This window comes from Saccostrea echinata, unplaced genomic scaffold (genome assembly GCF_033153115.1).
Source record: "Saccostrea echinata isolate AGI-Se365-2 ecotype Australia unplaced genomic scaffold, CSIRO_AGI_Sech_v1 ptg000006l, whole genome shotgun sequence".
NCBI classification, from domain to species: domain Eukaryota; kingdom Metazoa; phylum Mollusca; class Bivalvia; order Ostreida; family Ostreidae; genus Saccostrea; species Saccostrea echinata.
The window spans coordinates 15,040,319-15,056,675 of NW_026889755.1; the positions used below are offsets into that span (position 1 = coordinate 15,040,319).

General features: G+C 34.5%; 1 protein-coding gene across 1 annotated transcript; it reads right to left on the minus strand.

The window, feature by feature from the left end:
* Window positions 1-2,554: 2,554 nt before the first annotated feature.
* Window positions 2,555-11,475, minus strand: LOC133180555 (small integral membrane protein 8-like). The gene is made up of 2 exons (XM_061315040.1): window positions 11,265-11,475; window positions 2,555-2,864 (listed from the first exon to the last, which is right to left on the minus strand). Exons 1-2 carry the CDS (start codon window positions 11,409-11,411, stop codon window positions 2,712-2,714), a joined length of 300 nt encoding a protein of 99 aa, XP_061171024.1. The 5' UTR covers window positions 11,412-11,475; the 3' UTR covers window positions 2,555-2,711.
* Window positions 11,476-16,357: the final 4,882 nt, after the last annotated feature.

Here is a 16,357-nt window from a genome sequence, read left to right on the forward strand (position 1 = left end):
TAGAATATGACAGTGCACTCTGTGCCTTCACATCTCTGAACTACCAAAATATGACGTCATAATGGAAAATGACGTCAGGTCACTGCAAACTTGAGGTGTTATGACGGGGAGAGTGTCATGAACTTTACACTTTATTTCAAACTGCATGTAAAATGCTAGATAGCTATTGCAAAATTCACGGGTCGTTAAAGGTTTTTTAAGTCTTATATGTCCGAATATTTTAAAAATACACCGCTTACCTACCCTTGATTGAAATTCATTATGTTCAAAATGCTTATGAAAAATATACTTTTGAAATGTACTCTGTTTTATACCCGTGGTTGGAGGTAGAATTTATTTTGTGTGTATAAAAGAGTCTGGCGCAGGTGAATAATGAGGATTAGTCTGAGAATTTTTGAGGAAATCTGTAAGAAGAGGTTGTTCTCTAACTGAATCTCGCTTGGGAAAAATGTGTGTTGGCTTTGTTTTAATACAGATTACGATATTGTGTGGAAAATACCCTCAAATTTGTAGGTAAGTTGAATTTTTCACGAAATATTTTGTACCCAAGTAATACTATGACTTTTCCCAAGCACATTTCGGATACACAAGGATACGATGAGTTTATTTATATAACAAAATGTTAATAATTATTGTGTTAATCAGCTGCGCCGAAGCGATTTATATGAAACACTTCAAAAAAGCATAAATGACCGTCACGTGATCAACAAAGTCATGTGATATCATAACAAATATGCTAATATATAGCTGAGGAAACCCTTTATATAAATTGGAAGTACTAAAGTTAAATACTTATAAATTAAAACCAAAACCGACCTCGCAATGACATATTATGTTTTGAGCGCATTTTAAAGCTTCGGGAAGCCTTAACATAGCTGCGTATTCTTGGGAAGACTATTTTTAAAGATTTTTCCTATATATTCCTATGTAAAACTTTGGCCCCCTGTTGTGTCTGCGCTCAACCCCCAGACGTCATGATTTGAACAAACTTGAATCAACACTTCCGGAAGATACTTCTATATTAATATGACTTATAATGGCTTAGCTGTTCTTAAGAAGATTTCTAAAGATATTTCCAATATATCCCTGTAATAAACTTTGACCCCTTGTTGTGGCCCTTCCCTCCCCTAATAGAATCATAATTGGAGAAAATTTGAATCTACACTACCTGAGGATACTTCTATAATAATATGACTAATCATGGCTTTGCTATTCTCGAAAAGATTTTCAAAGACATTTCTTATATATTCCTATGTAAAACTTCGACCCCTTCTTGCGAACCCGCCCTACCCCGAGGGTTATGATTTGAACAATATAGAATCTAGAGTAATGAAGCTTTCACATAAGTTTCATCTTTTCCTTCTCAAGTGGTTCTTGAGAAAAGATTTTTTAAAGATGTCACCGAATTTTCACGAATCCTAATTATCTTCCCTTGAAAGAGGGTGTGGCACTTCCTGTGAACAAACTTAAATCCCCTTTACCCAAGGATGTTTTGTGGCAAGTTTGGTTGAAACTGACCCAGGGATTCTTGAGAAGTCAAACATAGGTAATCAGAGATTACAGAGCTCACCTCAACGAATGTTGTCTTCAAGTAAGGCAAAGTCCCATATTAAACTAATAGTCTAGTAGTGTACATCCCAAGATGCAATATTTATGCAATTTTGATCTGATATGGCTTTCAGTTACTTGGAAATTATCTTATCCAAAAACTTCGAACTAGTCACTCATCCAGAAAATGTCATTCAAATCCAGCATCTGAAGCAAGTATGAGAGTGTTCATCCCTTGATGCATCATCCATGCAAGTTTGGTTCAGATAGGCCTTATAGTTTCTGTAATGGACTTTCATCCTGAAACATTAACCTGGACCATATCTGAAAAATGTAGGTCAGATCCAGCATCCGAAGCAAGTCCAGAAGTTTGCATTCTTAGATGTATCATCCATGCAAGTTTGGTCAACATAAGGCTTACAGTTACTTTAGAATGAACCTGCTCCAAAACTTTAACCTGCTCCAAAAACATTAACCTAGTCATTCCTAAGCTGAAATTGCAGCATCTGAAACCTTGACTGTTACAATGAAACACAAGATGTATCTTCCATGCATCTCTGATTAATGTAGCGCATAGAAGAACTTGAAAAAAACTGAACCAAAAACTTTAACCTGGGACGCCGATGCCGACGCCCAAGGTATCACATAAGCTCCCCCCAACTTCGTTAAGGTGAGCTAAAAATGTGAAAAGTTTACGGAGATGACAGACGATAGACGGACGCCGAACACTCTTTGATCAGAAAAGCTCACTTGAGCCTTCGGCTCAGGAGAGCTTAAAAATCCTAAATGATTATTCTCATTTCGTTCCAAAGCGTACATTCCTAAATATCTTAACCATATTCTTGAAGAATCATGCGTTATGATCATGACCGTTCGTTCAACGTGTAAAATCCTGTGCGTGAAGGATCATTCGTGTAACGGGTTTATTCATGCGGAATAGTTCAGGTAACGTGATCGATCGTGTATCTTGTCATCTATAAGGTAGCAGAGCAACAGGAACATAAAATGCAATATAATTTGATTTATTATCACATATAAACAATCAAACACAGTCAGTAATGCATCTATTTCCCAACAAACATAGAATTCACAAACTTTAGTTAGAGAATGGTGTTAAGACGTTATTTCTATTCAATAAAAAGTTCCAATTTTAAATACATTGCTTAGTCCCATCTCGAGGTTCGTTGTCTTTTCGTTAATGTTCCATCTTCATTCATTGTTGTGTATGTATTTTTATCTTCATTCATCCTCATGTAAATTATATATCCGATACAACCAAGAAACAACAATGTACCAGGTCCCATAACCATTACATTCTAGAATAGAGAAGAAAATTAAGGTTACGTATTTATCTGACAGAGACCAACAATTTCATTATGTGTACAATAAGTTATTCACTCCCACAAATGTAAGGTGTACATATATGCTAAGTGGAAAGTGGATTTGTTAATGAAATTGCTGATTTTAGTGTAATTTCTTATGTTTAAATAAAATGAAGAGTAAATAAATCTTGATTTTTTTTAATGTTCATATTTTTTTTATTGTTCCCTAGGAATATTTATTATTTTTTAAGGGGGGGGGGGGATAAATGAATATAAATTCATACAAGTTTTTAATATTGTACTCTCCTCTCTCTTTGTGCAGTTCATTCTTCAAATAAAATTTGTCAATACTTTGTACACATATTTTTCTCATGTCTATCCATCCCAACCCGACCCCACCTAAAGAAAACAAAAGAGAACTGTGTCTTTTTTCCCTATAGATATGCTACATGCATCTTCAATGCAAGTTTGCATGATGCTGGACCAATGAAATATATGGAGATAACGAACAGTATTCAAGCTCAAAAGTCCATTAAACAATACAAGATAGGAGCAGAGCAAACACGGACCTCCAAAACATCAGAGGTGGGATCAGGTGCCATGGAGGAGTGAGCATCCCCTGCCGACCGGTCACACCCGCCGTGTGCTCCTTGCCCCTTGATCGGGAAATAACGGAAAAATCCGTCGACAATTCAGTGTGTAAATAATAGCCTAACAATTAGTATGAAAAACGTCAGTTAGCATTTGACTCAATGATAAATTGTATTTGCTGACAAGGTCATTGTATCGACCATAGAACTTATGAAATGATGACTTTAAACGAGACAGCTGATATTCTTGTTTCATCAACTTGTTTATCAATAATTTACCTCGTTTTAGAAATGTACATACGTAGAGCATGCTCTTGTGTATCGAATCAACCGAGAGATATATACCCCGTATGCAGGTGATGAAGGTATATCGCTGCATAAGTAAGGGAAGTTGACAATTGAAAAGTTAAAGTCATCACGTTTATCATAAAGCTTGGTTGTTAGATTACCATTAACATCTTTTTCAAGTAAAATATCCAAATATGAAATAGATGTGTCAGACTCTGTGGTATCTTTAATCTCAAGCTCACCAGGATATATTGTATCGACATAAGAATGGAAATAGCCATTGTTAATTGACAATACGTCGTCGATATATCTGAATGTCAAGTTGAAGGCCAGGAAGTGTTTTCTTCTTTTCACGTACAAGATTTTGGACAAATTCTGCTTTATATGAATACAAAAAAAGTCTGCTTATAATGGGGCGCAATTGGTACTCATGGGAATTCCAATAGATTGTTGGAAGACCTGGTTTCCAAAAACCACATAGATATTGTCAATCAGAAACTCAAGCATCTTTTTCATGTCAACTTCAGAGTACTTGTGTGTACAATCAGAATGTTTTTTAACAAAATAATTTTGCAAATGACCAATGACAAAGTAAGTAAATTTACGAGTTCCATTTTTATTGAAAAAGCAGCTATCAATGATATCAAAAAGCCTGGACTTTAATTTATCATGGGGAATCGTTGTGTATAAAGTTGTAAGTTTTTCTGCTGTTGATTTTGGTAAAATCTTGTGATTTCAAATTTTCCAAAAGTTCCTTGGATTTTCAAGTATCCACATCTGATTTACACCACTTCTCGAATACATGTATATTGTTGCACAGTACTCTTGAAGTTTCTCCTTCACTACTGTTAATATCTTAGTGAGGAGTAAAGAAAGAGGCTTGGTTGAACATTTACTGGAACCCACTATGTATCTTTGTTTGTAAGGATTTTTATGAAGTTTCGGAATCCAATATAATATGGTAATTCAAATTCATTTTCAATTGGTTGTTTGGAATATTAAAAATATTCAAAACTGACATATGATTTTTAAGAATTTCTTCCTTAGAAAGGGAACTATGAGTATAAGTTGGATTACCACTTGTAGAATTAAACCCAATAAATACTTGGCTAAGGACTTGCTTTATTTCATACCCTAGTAAAAAAAATTCAATTAAATAATGCATCTGAGGGTATTTACACTTGTAAAATTAAGTACAAGAGCCAAGGCATTCGAACAAAAGGGATCAACAGAAACATATAATTATTTATAATAATTAATATTATTTTTACTATATATATACTTATGATAAATGTCACTACTTGTAGATAAAATATGGTTTTGCCCTGTCCAAACCCTCCTTTATTTAAAGATTACGGAATGTACATCCTATTTCTATAAAACTGGTGGTTTGGTTCTTACGTGTTTTTCTATTTTTGTAATTATGAGTGCATAAAATGTGAATCGTGGTGTCTGGATATTTTTAATTTGGAGTTGACAAAGTGTCAAAATTTTCCAGAAAAAGTCACTAGGTTTGATAGATAATCTACATTTTCTTATCATGGTCAGGATTTCAAGTTCACGTGGACTAACGCTAAATGTTCATATTATTCTACATTTTTTCTTATAAAAAGAAATTTCGGACAGAAAATACAATATAAAAAATATAATTACAGGCAAACTTCGTTAATCCAGACTCATGTTTTCCAAAGCTAATTGTACGGATTAATGAAGTGTCCAGAATAATGAAACATATTTGGTATATGTATATATCTTGTTCCCCACAAATTTTGTGCAGAAGGTGGAGTGTCCAGATTATTTTACATCAGGATTAATGCAGCCCCACTTCACTGTATTTAACAGGTTGTTATTTATTGTCATTTGGTTTATTTACAACAGAAACAATACTTTACAACAAAAAAATATTAAGTTTACAATTAAAGTTATCTTATTAACAAAGTGGATTGAACTGCAATTTTGTGCATTAATTAGACGATTAGATTTAAAATGGGAAGAAAAATTGCTTGATATTTTTATAAAATGATTAAGGAAAATTGTCATGCCTTTCAAATCATTCAGTGAGAAATTCTTCATTATATAAGCATTTTAGGAAACATAGATTTCATGAATATCTATTATTGTAGATGTATATTTTTCCAAAAATAAACAAGAGGCCCACGGGCCTTGTAGGTCACCTGAGTAACATGTATCAACTTTGCTCTAAGCCCTGCCCTAACACCAGAACCTTGACCCAGGGCACATAAAATTCACAATTTTGGAAGAGGCACCCTACTCATCATAACAATACTCTTAGTTCATCGGCTTAATACCCAGGAGAAAAGGAGAAGATTTTCAAAGAATTATTGCATTTTTTACTATGTAATCATTAGAGCCCCGCCCTAACACCACAACCCCTGACCCAGGGACCATGAAATTCATAATTTTGGAAGAGGCACTCTTACTCATCATAACTATGTATTCAGTTTGTTTGCTAAATACCCCAGTTCAAAGAAGAAGATTTTTAAAGAAATACATTTTCACTACATACTCAACAGAGCCCTGCCTTAACACCAGAACCCCTGACCCTGGGGCCATGAATTTCACAATTTTGGAAGAGGCACCCTTACTCATCATTACTATATTCTTAGTTTATTGGCTTAATACCCAGGAGAAAAGGGGAAGATTGTCAAAGAATTATTGCAATTTTACTATGTAATCATTAGAGCCCTGCCCTAACACCATAACCCCTGACCCAGGGGCCATGAAATTCACAATATAGGAAGAGGCACCCTTACTCATCATAACTATGCATTCAGTTTGTTTGCGCTGGATTAGAGAAGAAGATTTTTAAAGAAATAATGCATTTTCAGTATATATTCAACAGAGCCCCGCCCTAACACCAGAACCCCTCACCCTGGGGCCATGAAATTCACAATTTTAGAAGAGGCACCTTTCCTCATCATAACTATGCATATTTTTTGTTTGCTTAATACCCAGTAGGCAGAGGAGAAGATTTTGAAGAATTGATGGATTTTCACTATGTAATCATTAGAGCACCAATAACACCAGAACCCCTGACCCTGGGGTCATGCAATTCACAATTTTGAAAGAAGCACTCTTTCTCATCATAACTATGTACTTTGTTCATTGGCTTAATACCCAGGAGCAGAGGAGGAGATTTTTAAAGAACTACCGGTAATGCATTTTCACTATATAAGGCCAAAAAAAATAATAGTCTTGTTTCCTGCTACCCGACCTACCCTATTTTTTAGCCCCCGACCCTAAAATTTTTTTTAAGTTTTGGAAGAAAAAAAATCGGGAATTTCATTGTTCTGTCACTGTAATCAGTTTCCGTGTTACACTGTAACACAAGACAAGCATTTCATGAAATTCTTGTTTTAAATATGGACTTTCATAAAATATCACTTGAGTTGTGCATAAAAAGACATGAAATTTAATTTTAAAAGACAATGTTGACCTAGCTGTGACATGTTTAATTTGATCTTGTGTTAGTTCATATCCAAAAAATGCTGTCGGAAAAAAATAAAATTAAAATATAAAATAAAATAATTTTCCTACCTACCTACCCTATTTTTTTCAGGCCAGTAGCAGGAAACAAGACTATTATTTTTTTTGGCCTAATCATTAGAGCCCCGCCCTAACACCAGAACCCCTGACCCAGGGGCCATGAAATTCACAATTTTAAAAGAGGCATCTTTCCTCATCATAACTATGTACTTAGTTAGTCTATCAAATATCCAGGAGCAGAGAAGAAGGTTTTCAAAGAATTAATGCATTTTCACTATATAATCATTAGAGCCCCATCCTAACACCAGAACCCCTGACCCAGGGGCCATGAAATTCACAATTTTAGAAGAGGCACCTTTCCTCATCATAACTACATATGTATGTACTTTGTTCATCGGCTTAATACCCAGGCGCAGAGGAGAAGATTTTTTAAGAAATAATGCATTTTCACTATATATTCAACAGAGCCCCGCCCTAACACCAGAACCCCTGACCCTGGGGCCATAAATTTCACAATTTTGGTAGAGGGTTAAATGCTTATTACAACAGTTTGACTGCTTGAGTGCTTGATGTCCAGGAGTAAAGAAGAAGATTTTTAAAGATTGCAATAATTTTTATGGTTTTAGCCCCACCCCTTAGGCCCCAGGGGGGTTAGGGGTAATGAATTTCACAATTTTTACTCCCCTTCACCCATAGATGCTATATGCCGAATTTGGTTGAAATTGGTTCCGTGGTTCCAGAGAAGAAGCTGAAAATGTCCAATTGTTAACGCACGACTGACGGACGACGCATGATGCATGCCGACTGACAAAAACAGATAGCAATAGGTCACCTGAGTAAACTCAGGTGACCTAAAAAAATTGTGAAAATTTTTGTGAAAAATAAAGTGACACTTTTTCATTTCATTCCTTCAGAATTATTCAGCAAGGCTCATTTTTAATTTTAAGAATTAAATTTCTATGAATAGGTCTGTTTTGTCAATTTATTGTCATGTGACACAGTGACACAACTGAACCTGTGCAATTATGGCAGTATAAATAGTCAAAATTTTCAATGGTCTCAATTTCAGGCCTAAGCGAGCTATAAACATTGATTTGGGGAAATGTTTTCTTGTCTAAAAGAATATGTTAGAAACACTAGGTTAGTACAATTTTCAAATGGCTGCATAAATAAACGAAGAAATAAATCGAGAATACAGGGCACTTTTTTGTGCGCAATAAACATACACTTTTTTCAATGGGTGACACTGTAGCTCTCTGGTCCTCCATCCCATTTTTTTCAGACCAGCGAGTAGCTGTAGAACTGTAGCAGTATGGTTCTATATTTTTGTCTTTGACCATAATGCCACAGATCCCGTAATGCAAATATGGTGCAATTTAAGGCACAAGATTTTCTGCACATGGTTGGAGAGAATTTCTCTACTTTCCAGCATTGATCAATCAACTACCTTTCACTCTCTAATTCTAGACATATTTTTAAATCAACCTGTATATTTTATCCACCTTCTAACCCTTTATATAGTTGTCTCTACAGACCAATTAACTCGCTTGTTTTGAATTTTTGTCAAATGGCAGAAAGTTCAAAACAATGCTACAGTTCTGCGACTAACCAGCGAGCTACAGATCTGCAGCTAGTACTGCAGCTGTGTAATTCCTAAAGGATGATGTTCCATATGGCCCCCAGTAAACTGACAAAAAATGAAATATCTAAATTTTTCTCTAATTTTTGCATCCACTTAATTACTGATATGACTTTAATGCTTGGAAAAAAGGCATAATTTTTTTTCTTGTTTTCTGATAAACATTTTTTTATTCATTTGAGTCACAGGTTAGACACAAATCTACAATATCCCTGCTCATAATTACAAATAATTTTTTTAAATAAATATACATTATATAATTTCATAATTTTGTAAAGCGTTGTTGGGCAATTGGCTACACATATTCCTGAGAATCAGTGAATACACATTTCAATGTGAATTTCTCGACCCAAAACAGTAAACACTGAGGTTCCATACGTATTATCATGCATAAAAAGCCTTTGCTGACCATTAAAAGGTTGAAATGTAGTAGATATAATGTGTAAATTGACCTAAGCCATGTGTCTGTGATAAAATGTAAACATGTAGTAACCAGCATGTTTTGTTGTTCAGTCATTGGATTAGACATTAATTGTTCTCGGTAAGTGACTATGTGTGAAATAATAACAATACCCATATAAGGTAGATTCCTCAGACACCCATACCCCTCTATTGTAATAAGACCCGCCTATTCTCTTTTCATAAAAGATTCTATTGTCACAAACCAGGCCAAATTTTGCTCTCATGGGGTCTAAAAAATCATAGATAATGCACTCTTTCCTTATAATTAAAATGTGTTGGAACTATTGAAACTATTCAAAAGGCGTATTTATTCACTTTTGTTTGAAAATTATCAAAATGGTTGTAGAATATGTAAATATAATTCATTGTAAAAAAAGCACAGGTGCTCCCCATGTTATTCTGTAAATGACGAATGATAAGTATACCGGTATATATATATATATATATATATATATATATATATACGAGGGTTGTTCGAAAAGTTCGTGGACAATGTCAATCCTCGTTATACTAATTTCAAGAAATTTAATATAAGCACATTATCATATGTAAAAATATTTATTTTGTTGACGTGTGAAGTTTCATTCCATTCGATTTAATAGAAATCAATTTACTTTATTTTAAAATCAGCATGTTTGGTAACCGCGGAGCAAACTAAATAATATTACAACGTCAAAAATATAGCGTCATGAGGTTCTCAAAATATTCCCCCTATACATTTCACACAGTCTGGTCCAATATCTGCTCATTTAAAACGTGTCTCTATCAATTGAAATTCACTTTGTTAGTAATTGTTCCAGTAGCATAATTTTGATTGTCAATGTTTTCTTTTTTTACCGCTTAACTATGCTTTCACAAGACCAGCAACCGTGAAACGCCTTTCTCTTTCCAAGACGTTACGAACTGAACGTTTTTGGGTTGATTCTTTACAGACAATCCGTTTTCTCACAGATCGTCCTCGTCTGATAGAGAGTCTCTATCATTCAAATACCGCCTGGGCCATTTACACACACATATGCATGACCCGATTTTGAAATATTTCATTTTCTTACAACATTTTCAGATTTTATTCTGACGTTTTCCAGAGTACAACAGAAAATCGTATCGTAAACTGCTGCTCCGTGACGTTCTACGACGTCACCTTTTTTGCCTTTTTCAATGAGAACTACCTATCTTCAGAAATTGATTTCTTTTCCATGAAGCAAACTATTAAGTCATAATTTGGAATATGAAACGATGTAACAATTCTTCATTTGATGATCTAGATTTATTTTGATTTTCAGCCATTTTACAGAGGATATGACTACAGAAATTAATTAGTGTAATGTTTGTAAATTGCTAAATTTTGACTTGCTCCGCAAACCAATTTTTGCAGATTTTAACTCCTAATAAGTTTGAAATAAATCAAGATATTTTAAAAGTTTTCAATACAAACCATTTGAATTTATTGTTAAAATATTTCTACCAAAGTTGGATATAATATGACGTTAAATAAAAAAGACATGACAGAAGTCCACGAACTTTCCGAACAACCCTCGTATATATATATATACAACTGTATATACGTCTACCCCTCTATACTATAAAATATACTTATCATTCGTCATTTACTGCAGAATTACATGGGGAGCGCCTGTGAGAAAAAAGGGGCTGCAGAAAGCAGTTTTGGCACATCATCCTTTAGTTGAAGATAAACAGAGATATTATACGTGTCATTGTTAAAAACTAATAATAAGAAGAAAAAAAAACTTTAAAAAAAAATAGCTGCAGAACTGTAGCTCACTGGTTGAGAAAATTCGGACAGATAAACCTGGTTTATTTTCTCAACCAGGGAGCTACAGTTCTGCAGCTAAATAAAACAACAGTCAGCACGCACTATTTCGTTAGTATTGAAACACTTAAACTTACTGGTTTTGCGTAAAGTTCGAAGTTGATCGCTCTAAATGCAGATGTACTCGGTAACTTTCTCCAACCAGGAGACTGAAACTTTTCGTTTTGTTTGTCAATTTTGTCTTTGAAATCTGGATTGGTACCATTTTCACCTTTTGGATTCATGTTTTTATGCTAAAAATCAGGGGTTTGTTTTTACTAGACCTTTCGTTTGCATTTCAAGGGCGCATCCATCTTTGAAATCCCCGTATATAGAAAAAACGAGCCCGATTTATATAAATCTATTTACATGTACTGAAAACTTTTATGTTTTTAAAATTTGACTTTTTGTATAGTAAAATTTTATTTGATATCTAAATGAATGTTCTAATTGTTTTTATTTGTAAAGGTACATATTCATTGTAGAAAAAGTAACTTTAGCAATCTAATTAATAACATGATTAAGGTTCATAAACCCTTTTGGATCACTCATATAAAATCTTATGATTTTCCAAAAGAAAATTATTTTTTTAGTAAAATACAAACAATTTTATCAAAGCCTGTAGGGCAAAATTAAACAAAAAAGACATTTCAACTAGACAGATCTATAAAGGAATAATAGGCATTTATGTCATTAAGAGTTATCTCTCTTATCAGAGTATCAATGAACCTTAAAATCAAACTTCTTAGATCCACGCCGTTTACACTCCGGGGAAGAAGTGTATATGGCATGGATCTAAGAAGTCTTATTAATATTTCAATATTAGATTGGTAACTTAGATTTATTCAGCACGGAGAACTTCTTTTAAAAGAATTTTAAAATATCAATTTCAGTATTTCATATTTCGAAGCACAAAATTTTGCGATAAAGATAATTACATGTTGCCAACTTTTTAAATCCGATCCCTTGAAATAAAGTTGGTTACATCTCAATATTTTTAGTTCTTGGTTCGTGCAAAAAAGTCTTGACTTCTGGCTACTGTAACATCATTTAATTTTTAATAATGTAGAAAATGAAGATAAATTCAAAATATTTTATTAAAAAAATTTAAAACTTTAGTCACCATGGGAGTGTATTTTAAATTTTATTTGCGTATATTCATTATAAAGCACCATCGTGGATCTATTATCTATCAATATTTCCAAATGATTTTAAACTCAGAGAGGGAAAATGTGAATGTGTGGTAGAGTGTGAAGAAAAAGCAAATCATCATGTATTGTTTACTTTTTTCATTTTTCTGTTTAAAAAATATTAGTGTTCATTTGCAATTAAAACATCAGTGATTCATTTTGAAAATAGTTATTATGCAATCTGATTAAAATCAGATCATTTGATCCGCAGGCCCGTAGGAAGCAATTTCATTGGGGGGGGGGGGGGGGGGGCACAGCCATACATTTTCAGTTGAGGGGGCATTATCAACTACCAAAAATTCCTTGACAAGCAAAAAAAAAAAAAAAAGAAGGTCATCGTTGTTTTTATTGAGGGGGCACAAGCATATAGTATCAATAGTATCTATGTTAATTTCTGTCGTACTCTATATATCGGCAAAATTATTGGGGGGGGGGGGGCACGCCCCCCCCTCGTGCCCCCCTCCCCCGGTTCCTACGGCCATGATCCGCTCACATAGATCGCTACACAAGCACATAAGATTAAACTTTTCTTGCCCAGTGGTTCTTGAGAAGAAGATTTTTGAAGATTTTTTTCTTATACAGTATAAAGCATCCTTGTTTAGCGATCTATGTGAGTGGATCAAAGGATCTGATTTTAATCAGATTGTTTGTTGCAGTATATTCAAATCATTGTAATGTGGTAATGTATACTAAAATTTGGTAGAAAAAATTGTAATCTACTAAAATTCGATCAACTACCCCACCCCCACCCCCGAAGTAGGATTTTCGATTTTTTTATATTTTGATCGTCAAAGTTTTTTTTCCAGATACGTCTCCCCTTTTTTTCAAAAACGATACTACATGCCTGGTTTTATCGCAGAATCTCACATATTAACTTAAGAAATAAGTTGTCATTCACTGGGACATAATGCATGAAGTTGGCCACGCGACCAAACCCTATAACGTCCGAACCCTGTAAATTTACAATTTGACAACACGGGTAATGTAAACTAAGTCAATTAATAGATATATGCGATTCATGATCAATTTCACCTTTTTTAATGACTGTATCAACCCACCCACCGACCCTCCACCACAACCACCACCCAACCACCTCCTTGCACAAATATTGACGATATATATATAATTAAGTTCTGCATTAGATCGGCCATCGAGGTTAAAAAAAATATTGAACTCTTATAATGGCCGGTTGCGTACCTATGGCTCAGATAAGTACAGCTCAGCCGCTGATCCGCGGATCACGCAAGCCGGGTTTAAACCCCAGTTGAGTCGGGTTTACTTGAGACGTACTTCTGTTGCACGCTATAAAACTGAGTAAGGCTTACCTAATCTTGACTTACTCAAATTACACTGTTGAAGGCTAGTAAGTTTCCTAATTTTACAGCTCTTCAAACATTTTTTGATAAATCTGGTTGAATCTCGAAAGGATATATTTAAAAACAAAGATATATATTGATGGTAAATTGTTAATTAAAATGCAGAAAAAACTGCAATACAATTTAATTCAAACCACAGGATCTGTCATCGAAACTCAAACCATAAGAAAATATGAAATGGCGAACATAATACAGCTTTTCCAAAAGACTGAAGAGAGGAAAAACTGGGAGGGGGGTCTTGGGAATAAGTAAAAATAGAAACAATACCAAAACTTAAGACAGAGGTAGGAACAATGTATATATTTAAATTTTCAATTTAATATCAGATGATACCTTTTCTGTAGATATCAAGCCATTAGTACTTAGTTGTTTAGAATGTTTAGTTTGATATACAACTAATGTAACAAAGAGATTATTTGGGCATTATTCATATAGGCAGCAATCCAGTGAAACATTCAATTCGGTACAAGTATTGATAAATGTGAGTTTGTTGTCATGTTTTCAAGGATCAGGCCGTAAGCATTTTCGGGGGGGGGGGGGGGGGGGGGCACAGCCAAACATTTTTAGTTGTGGGGCACAACCCAAATATCCTTGACAGGCAAATTAAAAAAAAAGTCATCATACGTTATTATTGAGAAGGCACAATCATACATTAGCTATATTTTCTAGAGTATTCTATATATCGGCAAAATTATTAAGGCTGGGCAGCCCCCCCCCCCCCGGTCCTACGGCCATGTGGATAGCCTACACAATGATAAAAAATAAACTTTTAATTTCTAAGAAATTCGGTTCGGCATTATTAGAAACTATTGGAATGTGTATCACCAGCTGTTTGCATTGTTTGAAAGTGTGAAATTCGTAATTTGATTTAAATTTGGTATATGAGAAAGTTTATATAACTTTTTGTGTACCCGAATAAATTCCCACTTAAAAATTTCTAGTAACTTCAGTATTCAGCTGCATCAGTGTTATTTAAAACGACACATTGAAGAAATGTGCCAAAAAAAATCTTCAATATGACCATAAAAAAATTTCTTGTAGAATAGCCTTTTTAATATGGCGAAATCTTTCAATACAATCATCGTCACCATAAAACATTTCTGGAACATCAAAACAGTTCAAAATATCAAGATATTCTACCAAAAATCCATGGAAACGATATCAAACTGGGTTTAAACCACCCCTATACCAGGTTCAGAATTTACCGTAATTCTGAGCTGTACTCAGCCAAGCCTTACCTGTGTGCAACGTGTAAACTTGGATTTAAACCTGGAATCATTGATCGGAGGTTTAAATCCGAGATACGCAACCGGCCATTAAACACGCCACAGTGAATAAAAGTTAATTCCTGGTTTTTTTTTTTTAAATTAAGTTGTGACTCTTACTCAGCAGTACTGGAAATTATTCAAATCAATTGTGTTCACTATGATCTGTTTTCACAGATCCCTATATGAATAGTTACGGGGATAATCAAATAATCAGATTATCAAGTGTAACCAGTAATTGAACTTCTTTTCAGGAGAATCGTCAGTGTCTTGATTCTATGTTCTTGATTGCTAGCGCTCTCGAGTGCTAGCAACTACGTTAGTCTATATTTCTGGATTACGCATGCTCAACTTCACGGTCGGGCATTCTGGGAAAACTACTGTAGATAGACTGTGCGATAACAATTTCGTTTTGTCATACAAATATAGATATGGTCAGAATTTACACTAGCCTTTCATTTCTGACGTTAGAGACAGGCAATACCAGTCTAGATCCGGATTCTGATTTTTTTTTATTTATTGTCGAACCTACACATAAAAGTACAAGAAAAACTTAGGTCATATAATGCCAAGATTCATCTAGCTTTCCTCACAGTTATACCACCTTCCTGGGTAATTTCGGCAAGCTCGGAAAAAAAAATCTTTTCAGGGTATGTCGGAAAGACATGTCAGTTTAGTTTTTATCATCTGAAAATACATATGATCTGAAGTTTCGTGTTTTGTTGTCTATTCTGCACGTAAATGAACAAAAAGTAACAGTTACTCGGGTCTTATAAAAACGAAGACTGTTATTTCTAAAATTGTAATGAATACCTAGCTTTTCTAATTTACCTTCATTGATTTTTCCGGCAAGTTCGGAAAATCGCCGCAACCTCGGATATGTTTACCGAGCTTGCCGGAAAGTTCCGAGAAGTTGCGATTGCTAAAATACAGTACCACACTGGAATATTTTAAACTAGGTGCTCATTGGTTCTACTGACCTTTTTTTTCACCTCCAAATTGAAATTACAGTAGAATACAGAATGCTTAAAGCACAGTTAGGAGTTATGCCATTGCCGACGTGAAGCCCACTCTTAGATTTACCATTCTGAATTATGACCCCCCACCCCCACCCCCAACCCCCCGACTCAACCCCCCAGTGCTCCAATGTGCCTTCTTATTAATAATTAATCGATTCAGCAAATTTAACAAATGGTTCAGATATCTTCTGTATTTTATTATGCTACAGCGCTAGCTCACCAATCTTTTTAAAAGATAAGCTTGTACTGCACTTACACTGACTGTGAGAGTAACAGGTGAATTATTATCAGATGAGTTTATCTCGGGCTCGAAATTCTCCTTTTACAAACGGGAATTTTCC

Bases quoted from the DNA above. Each gene is read 5' to 3' on its own strand.
- LOC133180555 (XM_061315040.1), bottom strand. From the start codon at position 11,411: ATGAATCCAAAAGGTGAAAATGGTACCAATCCAGATTTCAAAGACAAA. The intron at 2,865-11,264 runs GTAAGTTTAAGT...TCTCTATTCTAG, and splicing joins TCGAACTTTACGCAAAACCA to AATGTAATGGTTATGGGACC.